The sequence below is a fragment of the Silurus meridionalis genome, chromosome 16 (assembly GCF_014805685.1).
Source record: "Silurus meridionalis isolate SWU-2019-XX chromosome 16, ASM1480568v1, whole genome shotgun sequence".
In the NCBI taxonomy this organism is placed as follows: Eukaryota; Metazoa; Chordata; class Actinopteri; order Siluriformes; family Siluridae; genus Silurus; species Silurus meridionalis.
Window position 1 is genome coordinate 13,254,770 of NC_060899.1, and position 19,684 is coordinate 13,274,453.

The following is a 19,684-nucleotide window of genomic DNA, read 5'->3' on the forward strand; positions in this document are numbered from 1 at the left end:
GTTTGGCTTATAATAATTTTAACAAAAGATCAAACTTCCATCTTCTATGGAAGTTTTCCAAATAAGAAAGCAAAATGGACCTTTGTTCTTGGTAAATGTGTTTCCATCTTTAAAGGGTGCAATAATAAAAGCTGCAGGTGGAAATGTATGCCATTAGTGAATGACTGTTTCCTAAAGATCAAACAACCTTTTGAACATCTGTATGCTTTGTGGCTTTTCCTACATGAGTGAAAAGCCACAAAGTGAAATGACAAACCTGCACCTGTAGAATACAATGTTCTTAAGTGTACAAGTCATTGAGTTACAAAAGGATGTACCTTTTCTGTGGTTATTAGTCTACTGAATGTACCCAGATGTGACCACTTTGGGAATTCACTGGCAAATAATTTGACAAACAAGGTGATTGTGTATTGCCAATGAAAAAGTATTCCCTTTGAGTCCTTCTTGCTTAAATACATTTCCCCCTTTTTGTTTATATGTAAAACAAAATTACATTGTAACTCATCTTTATGTTGTAGTGAAAAATAGCTTTTTACTATTAATGCAGTTCAGGACATTGTGAAAGGAAGCAAATTAAGGAGGTTACAGTTGAAAAATAGATTTATTGGCATTCAGTGGTATTGCGCAGGACAATCAATTTATACTTGGCATTTTGAGTGCCGTGATCGAACTCATCTCCAAGGTGCAAACACGTATGCGAGTTCCTCTGCTGGCGGATGAACATTTTGGAACAGTATCTGGATTTCTGGGTAATCAGTATTCAGCAAGTGAAAGCATATGGAAACAAACATGAATGAATAAAATGAATTTTTTTTTCTTCTTCATTCACACCATAGACATTTTGGAGTAGCATTAAGAGACTAAACTACACTGGAAAATTTAATTGTAAAATGCTGAGCACAAGCCACTTCAGTGCAAACAATTACAAGCCAAAACAGATGAATGTTGTTTTAGAGCATTTCCAGGAAACTCACTGATTTCTCTTAATACCATTTGATGGTGGGTTAAACAACTAGATGGTTTTAGAAGGCTTTATGATTCATAAATACTATAACTATTAATCTCAAAATAAAATAAAAACATTTGGTTGATGACTATAATCATGGCACTCAACAACAGCAGCTGTAAGATGTTGAGTTTGATTGAAAGAGTGACTGCAGAATTTAATGCTGACTAGGCACGGTTACCTCTATTCATCAACGGATTCGATTTTACAATTGGAACCAGATCTTAATTGGTTAGATCTTTGTAGATTGGCTACCCTAAGGTAATTCTTCAGTATTTGCAAATGCACACTTTGTTGTTATTGTAACATCACAATGTTTAGAAAGGTAGAAAAACCTTCAACATACATGCATACAAAACCAGCTTCGTCTGAGTAACACTTTAGTTTCTGCAAATGGTACTTATTAAAAAAATAAGCTCACAAGCACAAAATATTCACAGTACAATGTTTTTTGAGCTAAACAATTTAGCTAGTTCTTTATAAATGTTCAGACATTGTAAATGGAAGTGGGAGGTTAGATTTTAGATAAAGAGAAACTTTCTCAGACACATCAGACAAAACTATAGGGCACACTATCCCCTCTTTCTCGCGTGAACTGAAAACTCTTGGTTTGTGCTGTGTTCTAAAATTTAGGCTTATATGTTTAATAAATGAAGATTAATTACAGAATCAATTTTGCCATAAGTAAAAAAAAAAAAAAAATTGTTAGAAGACTGCATTAGAGACCAAAGGAAAAGGCCTTATTGTGAGACTTTAAGACATCTTATTGAGTGTGAATTATTGCACACATAACTTTTTGAAACATTCATCGGATGGTAAAATACGCAATTCTTTCCCTCCAGTTAGATCTTTTGCCTTCTTCAAATTCACGTGATCTTTGACTTATCTGAAAACATGGCTTTGATTGATAATCAGTGGTAAACCCATAAGATTGACATCAGTGCTTGATTTGCTTAAAATATATTCGCCCTTTTTAAAGAAGTAAATGGCACCGTTAATTTGCTAGGATAGTTCTTCAAAGCAGCACAATACAGATAAACACATTCCATTATGTGAGAGCAAAGCTCTCACCAGCATTCACTCAGAAACCCTTTCACTGTATATCATCCTTCAATTTAACTACACATAGTAACTGTCCTTCAAGTGGCTCGAGAGGGCTTTATTGAGACTGTATCACATCAGTGAAGCCTCAAGAGAAGCATGTGGCATCCATTACAGCTCCTCTCTCTTCTTTCTTCATTATAGATGTCCGTGGTTTGAAGAAAAAAACATTCTGCTTAAAAATAGACATAAACAAAGCATAAGTTCTTTAGTTTTTTTATTTTCCACAATTTTCTCCCTACTACTAATTCCCTCCCACTAGCAGGGCACTTGAAGGAAAGTACTAGCATGGCTACTGTCATTCTATTGTTTGGACAGAGTCAAACCTGAGATATGCTCTACTGAACTTCTGCTACAAAATATAAAAACCCTGGGTTTCAAAAACTGACAAAATATTTTTTTTATTGATTTCTAGAATAAAATTAACAAATCAGGTGACCTATAGAATTATATTTTCTTCATATAGCATTATATTATATACAGTACCAACACACACATAGTTCTTTTACCTTGAGTATTTTTCTATCAGGACAGGATGTGAACAAAAACAATGGCCAGGCCAATATTGAGCAAAATCACCATGCAGATCATAATTGTATTTGGCCCCTGAAAAAAATACAAATCAAAAGTAAATCATTGTGTGTTATTATTTTACAATCATGATTGTATAACTTGTATAAATATTTTTATGGTTGTATCTAACCTCTTCTGGTGCTGTGATTTCAGTCACTTTATCAGGGGTTTTCACCAAAGCCCTCTGTCTCAGCTCAGCTTTGGGGTCCACTTTGGGAGCAGGCTTAGTGACTAGTTTGTCAGTAGCTTTTGGCTCTGTTTTTGGTGCAACCTTGGGTTCAAGCTTAGGCACAGCTTTAGGAGCCGGGCTAAATTCTCTTCTGGGAGCTGGACTAATGTCCCGTCTTGGAGCTGGGCTTGGTTCTTGTCTTAGAGCTGGGCTTGGTTCTTGTCTTGGAGCCAGGCTTATTTCTCGTCTTGGAGCCGGGCTTGGTTCTCGTCTTGGAGCCGGGCTTGGTTCTCGCCTTGAAGCCGGGCTTGGTTCTCGTTTTGAAGTCAGACCATGGTCCTGCCTAGTAGCAGGGCTTGGATCTTGTCTTGGTGTCGGGCTACGGTCCTGCTTAGGCACAGGACTGCGGTCTCGTCTTGGAGCCGGGCTTGGTTCTCGTCTCGGAGATGGACTAGGCTCTCGTTTCTTAGATTTCTTAGTTTCAACTTTGTTAGTAAGTTTTTCGTCTTTCTCTGCCTCCTGCTCACTCTCTGTTATTGCTGCTTCAAGCTCTACTGTAGGTTCATTTGCCTTGGTTTTCTGTTCAGGAGCTTCTTGTTCTGGGGTCACTGCTTTGGAGGACGCAGGAGGTGGTGCTTCTTCTTCATCATCAGTAGAGGAGATAAGGCTGGTCCTTACAGGAGATGAAGTAGGTTCTGCCACTTTGGACTCCAAGTCTATCTTCTGTAAAGGCTTAATCTCGAGGTCAGAGCCATGCTCGGTTTTGGTGTTTTGTCGGCTGGGGGATCTGGATGGACCCTTTGTGCTGGAAACAGCAGACTCCTCTATGCTTGGCCCTGAAGCTGACACCAGAGCTGTATTGGATGACGGAGTTGAAGGACGACTGCTCTGCCTGCTCCCTGGACGGCTTCCCCCTCTGCTGCCACTGCCTCCACCTCGATTGCTTTTGTCCCCATTCCAGCTACCAGGACCAAGGAGTTTAGGATCTAGGGCAGTAGCAGTTGTAGGTCCAGTTGATGGGGTGCGTGTTGGGATAATGTTATGCTTCAGGCTGTCTATTTCATGCAAAAAGTGGGTCTCTGGAGGCATGATCTCCTCAGCCAGCAGTGACTCATGCATGCCTGTGTCAGCATTCTCATTGCTCTCAGCAATTTCTTGTAGTGCTCTTTTCTTTAGGTATTCTGGGCCTAAGAGACACATACCATACAAAACAACTTTAAAATATCTGCCAAATCTTATATTTGGAATCAGACATAATAGCTAACAACCCCCTAATTAGTTAAATAATATATTATATATATAATAATGAACAATAAATTATAGATAATAACTTCATTAATAATAAATAATTTACAGTTTCACTGTTATATATTATATATCCATATCGACCACCAAATTCAGGTTGGTCCGCCGTTAATTAAATCCACATCTTGGACACTAGATGGCGATGTCACACAAAACCAGAATGTATACATTTTATATATAATGTATCATTTTCCTGTACTGAATATGATCTTTACATGAATTCTTACATTAAACTTAAGAAAACATGTAGTAAGAACGACTGGAAAAATAAAAGACAAATGGACAACAGGAGGTTTTTAGGCATCAAACCAAGCTAAGAGGACAGCGGGTGTCTGCTAATAACAGAAGAACATCTCTAAGTCACACAATTTTAGTTCTTATTTAAAAAAGCATGGCCTATGACATCACACTTTTCAATATTCAAAAAAACATCTCTGGTGTAATAGCCTGCATTTCTTGACTTTATGTTTACCTCGATGCAATGCAGTGAAATGTGATGCCTCCTTAAACAATCACCAATTTGCTATGTTATTTTTGTGGTGTGCAAAATGCTATTTGCATGACATGTCTGAGACAATCAGAAGGGCAGAATATAAAAGGATATCTCATGTCGCTATTTACATTTGGGCCCACATTGCATTTCACCCTTTAAAACTCATTACAAATATAGAAATTCGAAGACTAACAGAATCGAACAACTGGGGACACGGATTATTCATAGCTGCCACAAATATGGAACAATCTTTATTAATGAAATCTGAAATACAAGCCCACGGCAACTGAAGAGTGTAAATGGTTTAGAGTTGATTGAGAACTCACACAAGGCCTGAGTGGAGTGTTTAAGAAGTTTAGGATGTAGACTACAGCTCCAGTGTGACATTTAAAAAAGATAACCCTTTACATTAGGATTTAGATGTAGTACAGGATCATGAAATGCCATGGTAGTAATGTGGTGTATAAAATCATACAGATACAGTTAAAGTGCATCAGTTCACCCCAAACATAAGAATGCAAAAAGAAAAGTAAGCTTAATGACTTTGACTGTGACGTAGTTCTTATTGCCAGATTAGCTGGTTTAAATATTTCAGAAACTGCTGACCTCCTGGGATTTGCTTTCTGGAGTTTGCACACAATAGTACAAGAAACATCCCGTAAGCTTGTTTAGAAAGTGAAGTCAAAGGTGAATGTCTGTCTGGTTCAACCTGACAGCACGGCTTCAGTGATACAATTAATTACTCTTTACGTCCATGATGAGTAGAACAGCTTCTTAGAATATTGACAGACAGTTGAAATTGAAAAAAAACAACCATACAGTCTTGTTTATGGTGAGCTTGTGCCTATTCAGCCTCAGATTCCTGGTCTTGACGGACAAGAGTGAAACCTGATGTGGTCGTCTGCTGTTGTATGACATCCTCCTAAAGGTTTTACATGTTCTGCATTTCAAGAGGTATTTCTGCATATCCTAGTTATATGGCTTAATTATTTAATGTTACCTAGCCTTCCAGTCAGCTCAACCTAGTCTGGCCATTCTTTTTTGAAAATTGTTGCTAATTGGGTAGATTTAGTTTTTCATATTATTCGTTGTAAACTTTCGAGACAGATGTGCATAAAAATCCTATAGTATTATACTATATAAAGTATTTCACTGATTTTCTGCCATATGAATGGCTGATAGGATAATTGAATGAGCAGGTATATGAGTGTTCCTATTAAAGTTAAATTTATATTGCATTGGATTGTCTGATATTTCAACTGATATTGACTCAGATTTATTAGTGTTGAATAGAAGTGACTATTTCATCTATAACCCATCACAGGTGTGAAGTGATTCATATAAAATATTCTGAGCTCATCAAAACAGACACTGTAAGTTAAACTATATTCATTTAGGATATTTTGATTATTTATCTAACTGCTAAATGGACCATTGTTACCTGGCTGATAGAACGAGGGCGAGAGTTCTCTGGCCACGACTCGTGCAATGCTGGACTCATTGTTGGAAGCTTGAGCGGCCTGTTCAGCAGCTTCTGCTTTGCTCTTGGCATGGGAAGTTCTGCAGAGGAAGGAATTAACGCAGCAAGTTACTTCTTGTTTTACTATTAAAAGTGAAATGATTTTACAAGACAAACTGGATGGAAAATGTCATGAAACATGACTGTGTTTAAATGAACATGGCATTGAAAATAAATTAGAGTAGCTTTATTCACTTGTTCTGTAGCACCACTGAACTAATAACACTATGGAACACAAATAAATCCAAACCAAATATAATCTCAAGGGAACAGACATATAAATGTAATTCAAGATGGCAGCATTTCAGGACCAGGCAATCAAGGGAAATCTATGTTTACTGTGTTGTATAATTAGCTTGCTTCAGGTTAAGCTTATTCAATACTTGTTAATTAGTCTAGGTTCCTTCTGGATCAAACTGATATGATTAAGCATGCCATGCATGTGTGGAAAAATGATAGACTGACAGCAGTCGCGTGTCAGTCAGATTCAGGACACTTCCAGTTATACCACATTAACAAATGTGTAATGCGAAAACATTAACTTGATATACCACCACCACCACCACAATAATCCTCCCCTGTGGTTTATTAATAATTCACTACACTATCAGTCACAAGGAAAGTTCTTGCACAGATGGATAAGGCTTGGGAATTTCCCACATATGTGCATTTCTGTTAAACAAGTCACGAATGCAGAGATCTTTATCAAATGCTGGCTGTATTCTTACTGCAGCAATGCATAGCACTGTAATTCCAAGACATTCCCCTTTGTCTTTATTTGGAAGATGGGACAGCAGTTGCCTGTCCTATTTATAAAAAGCACAACCCCTCAGCACTAAAGAATCCCTCACCATACCCTGCTCAGGTAGTAATGGAAATATGTTAAATCCCAAAACAGGAAAACAATATAAGATGGAATGTCCCCACAGACTCCAGTGTAAACCGAGTAAAGTGTGAACGCAGAGATCAGGGTCTTGTAATATTAGCCATTTATTAGCAAAGAGCTCATCAGGCGTCATTTTGGACCAGGACAAAACTAACAGGCAATTTCTGACGATAAGATATGAGCCCAAGACTGCACTGAGAACCACTCGGTTTATTCTTCACAAATAGCTTCTTTATAATAGAGCTTTGGAATAATAAACAAATCATGTTCACTGAGCATAGCAACAGCATAAACAATGGCACAAATACATTTTGGATATTAGCCCAAAAGGTTTATTTATCATTTCTTTCAAATGCTTTTTGCATTTATTCTTTTTTATTTTATTTTATTATTAGGTTCCCTGGTGGTCTAGTGGTTAGGATGCAGCGCTCTCACCGCTGTGGCCCGGGTTCGATCTCCGGTCAGGGAACCAACCCCAGCCATTAGAGTTGCACAAGCCTTAGTGCCGGTCCCAAGCCCGGATAAATGGGGAGGGTTGCGTTAGGAAGGGCATGTGCCAAATCAAATCGAATTCGACCCCTAATGATAGAAGCCGAAAGAAAGTTTATTTTATTTTATTATTATTGAAATGTGTACATTCTTGCTCCTGATTTATCAACTTATTTTGCCCTTAATTTGGTCTTCAACCTTCATCAAGTTCTCATTAATCATGCAACACAAATGCCCATGCCAAGAAAAGTGCTCTCTACCCTCTTCTGCATACATAAGCACACAGAGGCCCATAATAGATTTCAAGCTATTTTTTGTCACAAACAAAATGTCAGATAAGAAAATCTCTCCATAAGAAAATGTCATTCTTCTCACCAAGAAAGCACAGCCAACTTAGCCTCCTTGGCTCCTGGCCAAAGATGGCTTTGACAACGCTGGGATTCGAAACACACAATCTGCTGACCACAGGTTATATGCTTTTCTCCTGTTGCACTCAGGAGCAAAAATATAAATACATTTTTTTAAATAATATTGTACAATAACAGAAATCTTTATTTAGCAAAGAAAATAGAGTTATTAAATAGAGAAATAGAGAGGATTAGAGAGTTTCCATTCAACCCATTATAAATTAGACTTATATATATATATATATATATATATATATATATATATATATATATATATATATATATATATATATATATATATAAGTCTAATTTATAATGGAAAGATGATAAATATAACTTATATATATATATATATATATATATATATATATATATATATATATATATATAAGTTATATTTATCATTCTTACTCATTCATTTGTTGAGCGAAACACTGTAGTTGTAGCTGCAGTTATTTAACCCATGAAAAAAAAGCATCCCTGTGCATAATGAGTTGGAGTGTTGCAGATAGTGATTACACTGGGAATACTTGACACGCTGTAACATTATCCTAGCCTCAAAATAGCCTCGTCCACTTTAAGACTGTTTAGATGGCACTTCCCAACGGTGCCATTCGATGGGCTCAAAACTGCCTGTGGTGGATCTAAGACCTCTCCACCTGTCCACAAGCAGTCAACACAGTTCCCTGCTCCCTGCTGGGTTACTTAGCTAAGAGGTGACTGATACAGCAATACAGCTGCCTCTTGCCTACAGGTCTGAAAAAGTTACTTGCCTCATCCTTTGTGAAAAGCTTTTAAAACAAGGTTCTGTACAGATGATTTCACAATTTGGTCTTGGTTTGGTAAAACAAGTGAACAAATTTAAAACAACTGAACGTTATTAGAGTTTGTGTGAAGAAGTCGTAAAAAAACTATGACCGCTAATCCTACCTTAGTCTTATCTGTTCTGTGTATTTTTAAACATTTGTGTAGGGCATACTGGAACTACATGCAGAGCAATATTCATATATTTTAAACTACTATATCTTAAGAAAGACCATTACAAGTTAGATATGTCGAAATATTAAAATAAAAAAAATAAAAAACAAAAATAAAAGGCCGGAAAAAAAAGTTGTGTATTGCTGTATGCAAGGCATTGCTCATACCTGCAGTAACACCAAATTGTGAGACCACAGCACCAATTTGTGACTGTAGTACTATAAGTTTCTACATAACATTCTTTTATAAACCAGAAAAAAAAAAATTCTAAAGTTATTTCCTAAAGGTTAGTTTACTACTGTTGTGACAGCCAATGATTAAGATGTAAAAATGTTTAATGAATAATGCCATACTTTTTATCCCTTTAGAGTTTACATTAAAAGCAATGTATCACCAATGATATACGTTATAAAAACAGTTGTTGCATCACAAGGCTGTCTTTTTGCTGTCAATCTCTTCAAGCTAAGAAAACAAACATGATGTTACCCAAAAACTGGAAATTGCGAAATCTTTGACTTTACCTAGGGCTGAAAACATAGTGAGACTCCTTAAGAAAACTTAATCACATCAAGGGTTATATGTGTTAATCTTAATTAAATGACAGCTTTGTAATACTGTGTAGTGAATTTTAGACAAATAGTCACAAATTCTGCCTCTCCAAACAGCTTAGCATCACCCACGCATGACATTTCATTCTACAGCTGACATACAACAGTTTCTAGAGACACTAAGCCCTGCTACCTAGTGTTAAGCCATGCATCTCACAGTGACAGTAGTTACGGGGCAGATAAGCTCTAGCAGGTGTCCCACATATTAATTTATAATTAAAATCAGTAGAAAGCATGTGCCAGGCCTAACCTGTACAATTGGTATCCTTGGTTATTCTCATACAGTACCAAAGTAAATTAGCTAAGCAATCATAAATAAAAACAATGAAACATGGGGAGTTCAATTAAACAACAGAATTTACGTAGGGGTGTATCCTACATGCCTGTGTTACCATGTGGCCAAGCAGTAGGTGGAGAGACCTTTGACAGATGGCAGCTGAAGCAACTCAGCTCACACACGTTGAGGCTGATACACTTGAAGAGAACTATATTGTCTTGAAATATCAAGCAATGTACAAATTTTGACCTCCAATCAGAAAACACAGCTTTATTTGTATTTGTGTGTGTGTGTGTGTGTGTGTGTGTGTGTGTGTGTGTATGTGTGGCTCATCAGGGATTCATGAGCCTAACTCCTGACAATGACATGTAGCATTAGCCTTATGTGGATGGCTTTCTCTCCATCACAGGTGAGCTAATGCAAACTCATGCGGATAGCCCGCTTCTTGGCAGGTGACTGACTTTAAGGATACTAAAATCTTTGAATTAAATTGACTGTGAATTGAAACATTTTAAAAGACTTGTTGTTTTGGTTTTTACAAACCTTTCCACTGAGTATTTTTCTGCTTTGTCAGTGTCATTGGTGTCATGCTATCTGTCAGCATTGTCTTTATTATCCCATTAAATAAACCTGATTTAAAGACAGTGCTCTGTGCTACAATGCAAAGACATTGACAGGATTTCGGTAAGTATGCCCTTGAGCCACAGCTAGTACTAAATATTATGCAGTCTTTTATGAGCCTGTGAGACTATACAAAGTCACTACTTACAGTGTGTCAGAGTGTCTGTAACTAGCACTTCAACATAAATGTCAGATATTTACATCAATGTCAATGCTGCATCTGTGTAATAGGAGAAAGGCAGACACTTTACATACTGCCTAGTTTATTTAGAACCAGCTTCATACCATGTTATTAAAGTAAAGATGAGCTAACGTTACGATAACCTAGAGAACTTTAACTCCAGATAAAGGCTAGGTGTCGGACATCAATATACCGCAAGTGATGCCATTTACTTACACGCTGAGTAATATTTATAACTACTGAACGATCTGACACCACTACTGACGCAAGGCTTCGCACAACTTTCCATGCTTGTGGCTTTGAACAGGCGCACCAGAACAGAAACCCTAAAACATAATTGGAATTAAAGATTCTCCATTCAACTTGATTTAAAAAAGAAATTACAATTCATTGTGAGTTGTTTCCAGTGACCAAGACTGTTGTATTTGTACAAATAAAAAGAAGAGGGGGAGGATTGGGAGTGTTTAAAAATCATTTTACATAACAGGCAACATTACAATTAGTCCAGTGTCAGATCAGTGGGACAGATCGGTATAGCAGGCTATTAACATATCAACACTTCAGACCAAACATACATGACTTACAAAGCAAAAGAACAGACAGGGCTTTTTCACATACTGTGGTATAATAATCTGGAAACAAAATGAACTTTACCAGGATCACGTAAGTAACATGAGATTGTAAGTAATCATCCCCTTGCTGTGAAGAACTAATACATAATATTTGTTTATCTGTTATTTATAAATTTATTTGGTGCGCTGAATTCTCAGGCTGTGATGATATATCAAAAACAAAAAATACTCATATATGTCTTGCAGGGGTGTAAGGTACATGTATTTGTACCAACATTTTTTGATACAGGACTTTTCTTTTTACGTGCGGAACATATTTAAAATCTTAGTTCCCTCAAGAGCATATTAAGTGTTTAGTCTCCGCCTCGCACTTTGAGTGCATTTTTTAAAATTATTATTACATTTGAAATCATACACAACAATGCCAGGGGTATGTATATATATATAAAAGAACCTAGAGTTGATTGGATTCTTTAGCATTTTTATGCATATGCAAAACAAATCTCCTAGCTAAAACTAGTGTTAGCTGCTGACCAGGAAGTGGCTAGCAGCTAATGCTAGCACTATGAATTCTTTAGCATTTTATGTTCCACATGCAATTCTTGAGAAAATCCATGCAATTCCACATATCGAGGAAATGAATGGATGAAGAATGGAAGTAATAAAGACATTTGTTGAGGTATACGGAAATAAGAAAAACAGTTAAGTAGATCATATCTTTAGAAAATGTAATATTAATTGTAAAACACACACACACACACACACACACACACACACACACACACACACAAAGGTAATACCCAAATGGCATCTAACAAATGTAAACTATTTAATGTATTTTTCTATTTCTTCAATTTCAGTTAATCAATTGAATCTGTACCAATTTAATTGATTACTTAAACAAAATAATAAAAAAGTGTATTGCATTAATTTGATTTATTGTACTTATACTTATATTATAAAATATTATTTTATATATTCTTTAACCAAGCAGGCATTTTATTTCAAAATGTTTTAGAAATGTTAACGGTTGATGTTCACAAATGTTAATAATAATAAACTGTTAATAAAAAAACAAGCAATTTTGTTTTGCATTTCTCCAAAAACTGTACAAAAACTGTACCAAACCTTGACTTAAAAACTGAGGTACGTACCGAACTGTGAATTTTATGTTCTGTTACACCCCTAATGTTTTAAAATATAGCATAAAAACTTCAGTTGCTTTACTTTTTATTTTAGCCTAGCATACAGGCAAATGACAGCAGCACAAAGAAGAGAAACAACAACAAAAAGATGAACAAAATAAATATGTGTACATTGCCACAATAAAAGCCTGATGATGATCCAGTACTTATGTTTGTTAGATCTGAAGTGTGAAACAACACTTATCCTGGCACACAACGTAGCACACTTATAGTCCCACTCACTAACATTTACAGTTGTATGATCTGAAACAGTCATTCAAAAGCAATAAATATATACTAGTAGCTAGCCATGTTTCAATGACAGGGAGTGAAAAAATAATCAGCATAGCTTAGAAGGAACATAGTGTCACTATAGCTTTAAAACTAAGAATGGGGGACCTCGGCTGATGATTGTCAGCGTCTGGGAACTGCTATCCATCAGCTGTTACATTCTCCTGCAATTGTGATACAGCAACAGTGTGTGTCCATATTTAGGCAGGCCTCCTTTCTGACACCAGACCCACGTCATTAACACCCCTTGCCTTAGCTTTCAGAGCACACCAGGCCTTAGCTTTCAGAGCACACCGGGCCTTAGCTTTTAGAGCACACCAGGCAATGCACAAAATTACACTGCAGGGAATCTAAAACTCAGGTCTGGACCTCAATGTGAAAACTCAACCTGCTAGGATTGTATGACCCAAAACTTCATAGTCCCTGATATGACTAGTTGTTCTATTGATACTTAAACAAAAGAGAAAAACAGTCCAGAGAACAGTAAACTTACTCCACATTTACACTATCAGTGTAAGAGCATATTGCAGAATTAGCACACACTCAGCTTTGTTATAATCATATAATAATATAGACACAACCCCAGGAAATGCATAAGTGTATATTTCACCTGCAACTTAACTATAAAAGGTAATTATTATGCAATTATTTCATTGAAATTTTGTTTTAGAGTACACTATCCACATATTCAGGTTAATAATAATAATAATAATAATAATAATAATAATAATAACAACGCTGCAAAACATAGGGACCTAACTCTAAACTGCTCTGAAACTACCAACTCAAGACAGTATTTTTTCTTTCTCCTTTTAAACCTGGAGCTTTGTATTACAGACCAGCATTTTGTCAAGCGTGTCAAGGTAATGATAAAAGGCACCAGGTAAACTACCGCTGTGTTTAAAATGCAGAGAACAAGCCAATTTTTTAAAAACACAACCACACATCAAAGCAAATTAAGCAATATAGTGATATACAGTTTCACATTAGCATCTATCTAAAGGTGTACCAGAATACCATACTGTAATTTGAATCCCACCCTTGAAAACTGCTGATCCGTAATAACACATTTCATATTGCGGGGGGGGGAAAAGAAAATCATAGACCACCGCAGTGAGAATGAGTGAGAGAAAAAGAGAGAGAGAGAGAGAGAGAGAGACAGAGACAGAGACAGAGAGAGACAGAGAGACAGAGAGAAAGACAGAGAGAGTGAAAAGCCACCAGCATTAATCAATCTGCTTGTCTCTTAGGTAAAATATTTAGAGTTTTCTGAGCCACTGACAGGCTCTGCGGCTCATCATTGGGACACTCGCTCTTATAAACAGTGGGATAATTCCAGGTGGTGAGGCTTTGATAAAATCTTCCCTCCTTGTAAGGAGATGCAGAGATGAAAGCAACACAGCTCTGCTCTCACAACTGGTGAGAAGTGCATGCACCACAGAATAGTATATAAATAATAATAATAATTTTTTTGCACTGTAACACATTTCACATTTTCATCTTGTAATGATGGCTGACTTACATTTGTCTGTCCTAGTAATTTCCAGTCCTCTATATTTCATTAACATTTTTGTACATTCAAGAGCATTAATCTTTCAGAAAAAATAAGTGTAACCCCTGTGTCATAAAACATGATAAAAAAAACACCATTACAAACATAGTAGATCACATACTCTGGTTTGGATTTTACTACATTTTATTTATGTGACTATTCATCTGTTTTTATGAAGATATTCAGAGCTTCCCCCAAACTAGTTTAAAATCCTACAGTATATAGAGACAAACTGGTCTGGTTCCTTTCTAATGACCAAACAAATACCAATGACTAATTTTAAATATCTGAAAACATAAACCATTATAAAGCATGCTGTTTCTACTGCAAGATAAACACTCCCCTTTGCTGAACCCTAATAAATGAGAAAGGCTATATTTGGAATAGTATTGTATAAAGAAGTTACTCACTAGAATCAGTTAATGAATGACTACCTAAAGGCTGGTAGATGGAGAATAATGACATTAAGTACTTCAAATAAATTACATTTATCTCTTAAAATCTTATTTTAGACACTGCAGTCACGTCAAATAAACCATTATTCAGTAATGAAGTAGGGAAATATCATGGAAAGGTTTTGTTCTGTCTAAAAGTCAAATTAGAGGTCACACAAATCCTCTATTTTTGGCATAATCACTTCTGCGAATCAACAGATTATGTTATGTTAAGATTTTTGTGTGTATGTGTGTTTTTAAGTTTTTACATTACTTAACCTTGTATCCTTGCTTTACTTTGATAAGCACCTGCCAGGTTTGATAACACTGGTGTATTTATATAATTACACCTATACCTGTATTTTTTAATTTATTTTAATAACTCAGATTAACTGAATTTTTATTGCACATTAAAGTCATACAAACACTGATACTGACCTTGAGCTGGCAATTTCAGCTTTCTGTTTGGCAATAGCAGCGGCCCTCTGTGCTCCCTCAACACTCCTTTCCACTTTCTGCTTGACCTTGGTGCCCTTCAGTTGAATCACTTTCTTCCTCACAGCCTTGACCAGCACATTGTGTACATACTTGCCCTCCTCTTTACCACCCTCAGCAAAGGTAGTGCAGCCATAACCATGCCGCTGGTTGTCCAGCCACTCGCCTTCATACTTCAGGCCACTGGAGCGCTCACTGATGCCATAGCCTGACCGCTTATCATTCTTCCATTCGCCCATGTAAACCTCGGTTGTGGTGGCGTCAATGTCAGGCTCGACAGGTGGGAACTCGTGGCCCTCACCCTCTGCTTCACTGTCACCCATGCTGATGGTAGAGTTGGCATCGCTAGTCGCTGAACTCAGGGCCGACTCACTGCGCAGAAAGCTGATCTTACTCTTCTGACTGGAGAGGGATGTGCGGGATTCTGACTTAGTCAGCTTGCCCAGCAGTGAGCCACGCCGGAAAAGGCCACGTTTTTTTGGCTTGGCAAGTTCAGGGTCACCATGTAGACTGAGGGCAAAGCCACCACGTGAGGGTCCCACCGGTATGGACGGAGTGACAACTGTCTCCTGGCCTGATGCATTTGTGGTGGTGATGATGGGAACATCCTGCTGCAGCAGCATGCCATTGCTGTGCTCGCTACGCAGGGAGGTTAATGAGTTGCGCAGTGGAGACCGCACCACAGCGGCCATACCATATGGGACGCTCTGACGAACACCATAACCATGTCGCATTCCACCAGTAAACTGGCCTTGGTAGGTGCCTGTCAAGACAAGGTCTTGTGAGCATAAAACACTACTAGACATATAAGAGCAGCAATGGCAAAATAAGGGGCTGTGGTAATTCAGAAGTTTATATTCTGCACTAGTGACCAGAAGGTTGTTATTTCAAATCCTAGATCTACCAGACATCCCACTGGTGGCCTGTTGAGCAAGATTTTTAAACCTAAATACTCCAGGTGAACCATTTGAAGGCTGACCCTGTACCCTAAGTTTGGAAAAAGTGTGCAAATATGAGGGATAGACACTATATTTATCTACAATATCCTGGTCTGTGTGGGTCCTTTAAGCAAATCAAAGAGGGTCCTTGCCTTAACTTTTTTAAATTGGTGGTAACAAGTCAAGACCTATCATAATAACGGCTATTATGATGTATTACTAAGTTTATTCTTTTTATAATATAAGTCTTAATAAAAACAAAATCAAGTAATCTATAAATAAAGCCAAATCTGGTCTGGGTGTATTTTGTCAATAAAAAAAATAGTAAAAAATATTAATACTTACATATAAAGCTTGATATTTATAATAGTTAGACTTATAAAGCATATCGTACAAGCGCCCTTGGTACTTATTTTACATTTAAAGGAGACCCTGACTGTACAAATGACGTAAGAATGACATCTGGAGACAACAGACAAGAAAATTATTCCTGCTGACATGTGTTCCATGCTAATCCATACCAACTACTCCATGTCCTCATCTCAAACAACAACAGACAAGATTGTTTAATGACAGATACTTCAGCCATAAACCACTTGTGGTTGTTTGCTGTATGTCCCTAAAACTCAAGGTCAAGCAACACATGCCTGTGTTCATCTTTTTAAGGGTACAGTCTAAATGGATTGTCTTTCTACACTGCTTTACACCCTGCTGACCTTGACTAATTAGCCTTTTATAAGCAGTAATACAAATAAAGGTTTAATATTGATATTGCTAAATCTTTAAACATTTTGTGGTACAAATTATCTTATCTAATCCTTAGCAAAATGTTCTTTTTCTCTTGCTTTCCTGTTTTCACATAACAATTTTTGAGTTAACAACTAACATGAACTAGTTAGATGTAATCTAACAAATATCTATTCGCTGATTATTAGTAGCTGCAAAAGTATATCCCTAAGCATACCTCAAAAAGTAATTCGTCATAATTAATTAAATTATTAATCTAAAATTATTTTACAATTATTTTATGTATATTAGTCTGCTTCGTTTACAGTGTCCATATCTTTTATATGTACTGTATAAAATACCAAAGGTCAGCTGTTTATCTAGATTTTATTTTTCTGCTAGATGTTACTCCAAGCACTATTAAAATGAGAGTTCATTGATTCAGATATTTCAATGAGAGTATAAACTTGATACATTGCTTTTCTGCTCTGAACTAACTTAATGCAATATTGTCCTATTTACTGCATCTTAAGTGACCTGACTGGCCGAAATAAAAGCAGAAAAAAATATTTTGTTCTACGATTATTTCCCACTTTGCTTAAAACATGGCAATGTATATTTAATTAAAGTCAACTATCCAACCTGGCTTACACAGTAAAGAAAACTGTGCCTCATTTCTTCACTGTTTTTGGCTCAACTTCAAAGGAAAATCACTAAAGAACAGGGACAGGATCACTGGGATTTTGTATTCACCTCAAACATGTAGAGCAAACAGAATTCATTACAGCTTTAATTTGTAACCCCCTTCTCCCCTTTCCTTTGGCAAACACTCCTTGGTGATGGGCAATTACCCAGCAGGCCATCTGTGGTGACGCCATGGTGCCACCGTTATAATCCGTTAAGCGACTAGGTTTCTGTCAGAATCCATTACTCTTTATTGTACTCTCCTGAAGACCAGCCACCTTCACAAGTCATGCACCCACATAAACACCGGAGGATGTGTTAAACTTAGACTGGCTTCTTGCTGAGTGGTGAGCTCCATAAATCGACCCAAATGTAACCTTCTGTTTTAGGTTAAACATTTAGCAAATGATTGATATCCCAGTATTGGCCCACATTTATACCTCCATCTAGTCTATACACCAAAGTAAAAGTGACAAATTCACTGAATCGGGCTGCCAGATCACTACCAATACAACACTTGGCTACATTCATAGGGATAAAAAATGAACATGATTGCTGTATGCAAGTCAGAAAAAGCATGAATATATTAGACATATGGGAAATTTTGAACTCTGATAACACCAGATAATTTAAAAGAAAAAATGGCATGACAGTTTTGACAATTAACTTGAAACTGGTAAATAGGTTGAGGTAAAGATTTCATTTCATAGCACAGGGAGTTTCAAGCTTTTTGTGACCTTTGCCTTACAGATTTTTCTGTTTCTACCTACCGGAAAAAAATTGGGGTTCAACATGATGTGATTTACAACACTGTGACTATATAAAACTATATAAAACATTAGTTATTTATTGACTCCTTGGGCTCATCCGAAGCCATTGTGAGTGCATGATGAAGATTTTCTAACAATATATTTCCATCAGGTTTTGCTATTGCAACTACTGTATTTCTAGGTGTGCTGTGAGTTCTGCATAATTCTATGCTGTATTTCTATTAGTGGCTTTCAGATGAGTGTCATCGGCTGTCTATGGTAACAAGGGTATTACATTTCACAGTTTAAGAATGTCAACATGAAAATGTTACATTATGCATTCTAAGACTGAATATTTAAACTCACAAATCTCTCTCATTTCCATTCACAATGTGTAATTTGTAATTTAACAACAAAATCAGCCCAAACCCAACAGTGCAAATCTGACTTTTAATTATCAAAGACAAGTTTTATCTCACTGTATGACTGCTGCTACAAAGCCAAAGAACTACAAATAGCTACCTACTATATACAGTGTTGGCAATGGTGACACCAAAACCAAGCATTCTAGTAGATATAAGAAATAAACTTTATTGCCCCTCAGCTTCTGTTTCTTAAAATTCTTTTGCACAAGTATGAATTTTCACTGATGCATTTTCTTTAATCATAAGTCTATCTTTAGACTATTTACAGAATATAATCTTTCCACCCATGGTATAATCCATGGTATGTAGAACACTCCTTATAGAATAGACTGTTGTAGTAGTCAGCCAAGATTTTATTGGGATCATATCACATTATCTTTATGACAAGTAAGAATCTTAAACGACAGCTGAAATCGAGCAGAAATGTCAGACACTTCTAGAACTTATAACAACGTTGGATGTCTGTGGTTAAAATGGTGTTTAATAAGTTTATATATCAATTAATAAATAAAGGATTGAGAGGTATTTGTTTGTAACAGCAAATACACTTTATAAAGCTGGCTTTTGGGCGGACGCTCTTAATAATAGTCTTCTGGTTCTCTAGCTTTTCGATTTTAAAAATTTAATTCGATTTGGAGCAGTAGTCTGAACGTAAAAAAAAAAGGATCCGACTTTTTTTTTTCTGTTAGAAGCAGAGCAAGGTGAAGTGGAAACTTTTTCCAACTTGCCAAAGACAACAGTTAAAGAGGGGAAAATCACTGCAGGTTGTCTACAGAAGAACGCAGTAAACTCACCGCCATCCGCGTAAGTCTCGGTGCCGTATCCGTCCTGCAGGCCATTATTCCACGTGCCCTCGTATTTGGCACCGCTGCCGAGGCTCACCCGCGTGCCGTACCTGCCTTTAAAGCCATGTGTCCACTCGCCCTTGTACAGCCAATGGCCTTTGTTTTCGACGCCCAGGCCGTGGCGTTTGCCCTGAGCCCAGTAGCCTTCGTACGTGTTTCCGCTGGGCCAGGTGTAC

At 36.9% G+C, this 19,684-nt stretch overlaps 1 protein-coding gene across 4 annotated transcripts in view; it reads right to left on the minus strand.

Moving 5' to 3' along the window:
• Positions 1-582: 582 nt before the first annotated feature.
• jph2 (junctophilin 2) overlaps positions 583-19,684 on the minus strand; it is a 19,740-nt gene continuing 638 nt past the window's right edge. The window contains exons 1-6 of one of the 4 annotated variants that reach the window (XM_046870148.1): positions 19,458-19,684; positions 15,085-15,904; positions 6,089-6,207; positions 2,811-4,036; positions 2,617-2,713; positions 583-2,240 (exon numbers count right to left, since the gene is read on the minus strand). The exon at positions 19,458-19,684 is cut by the window's right edge and continues 623 nt beyond it. In XM_046870148.1, coding sequence (XP_046726104.1) covers positions 2,633-2,713; positions 2,811-4,036; positions 6,089-6,207; positions 15,085-15,904; positions 19,458-19,684 — 2,473 coding nt within the window. In that variant the 3' untranslated portion in view covers positions 583-2,240; positions 2,617-2,632. Of the gene's footprint in view, positions 2,283-2,616; positions 2,714-2,810; positions 4,037-6,088; positions 6,208-15,084; positions 15,905-19,457 lie in introns of those variants that run through there. The other 3 variants (XM_046870145.1, XM_046870146.1, XM_046870149.1) reach the window with 3 other exon arrangements.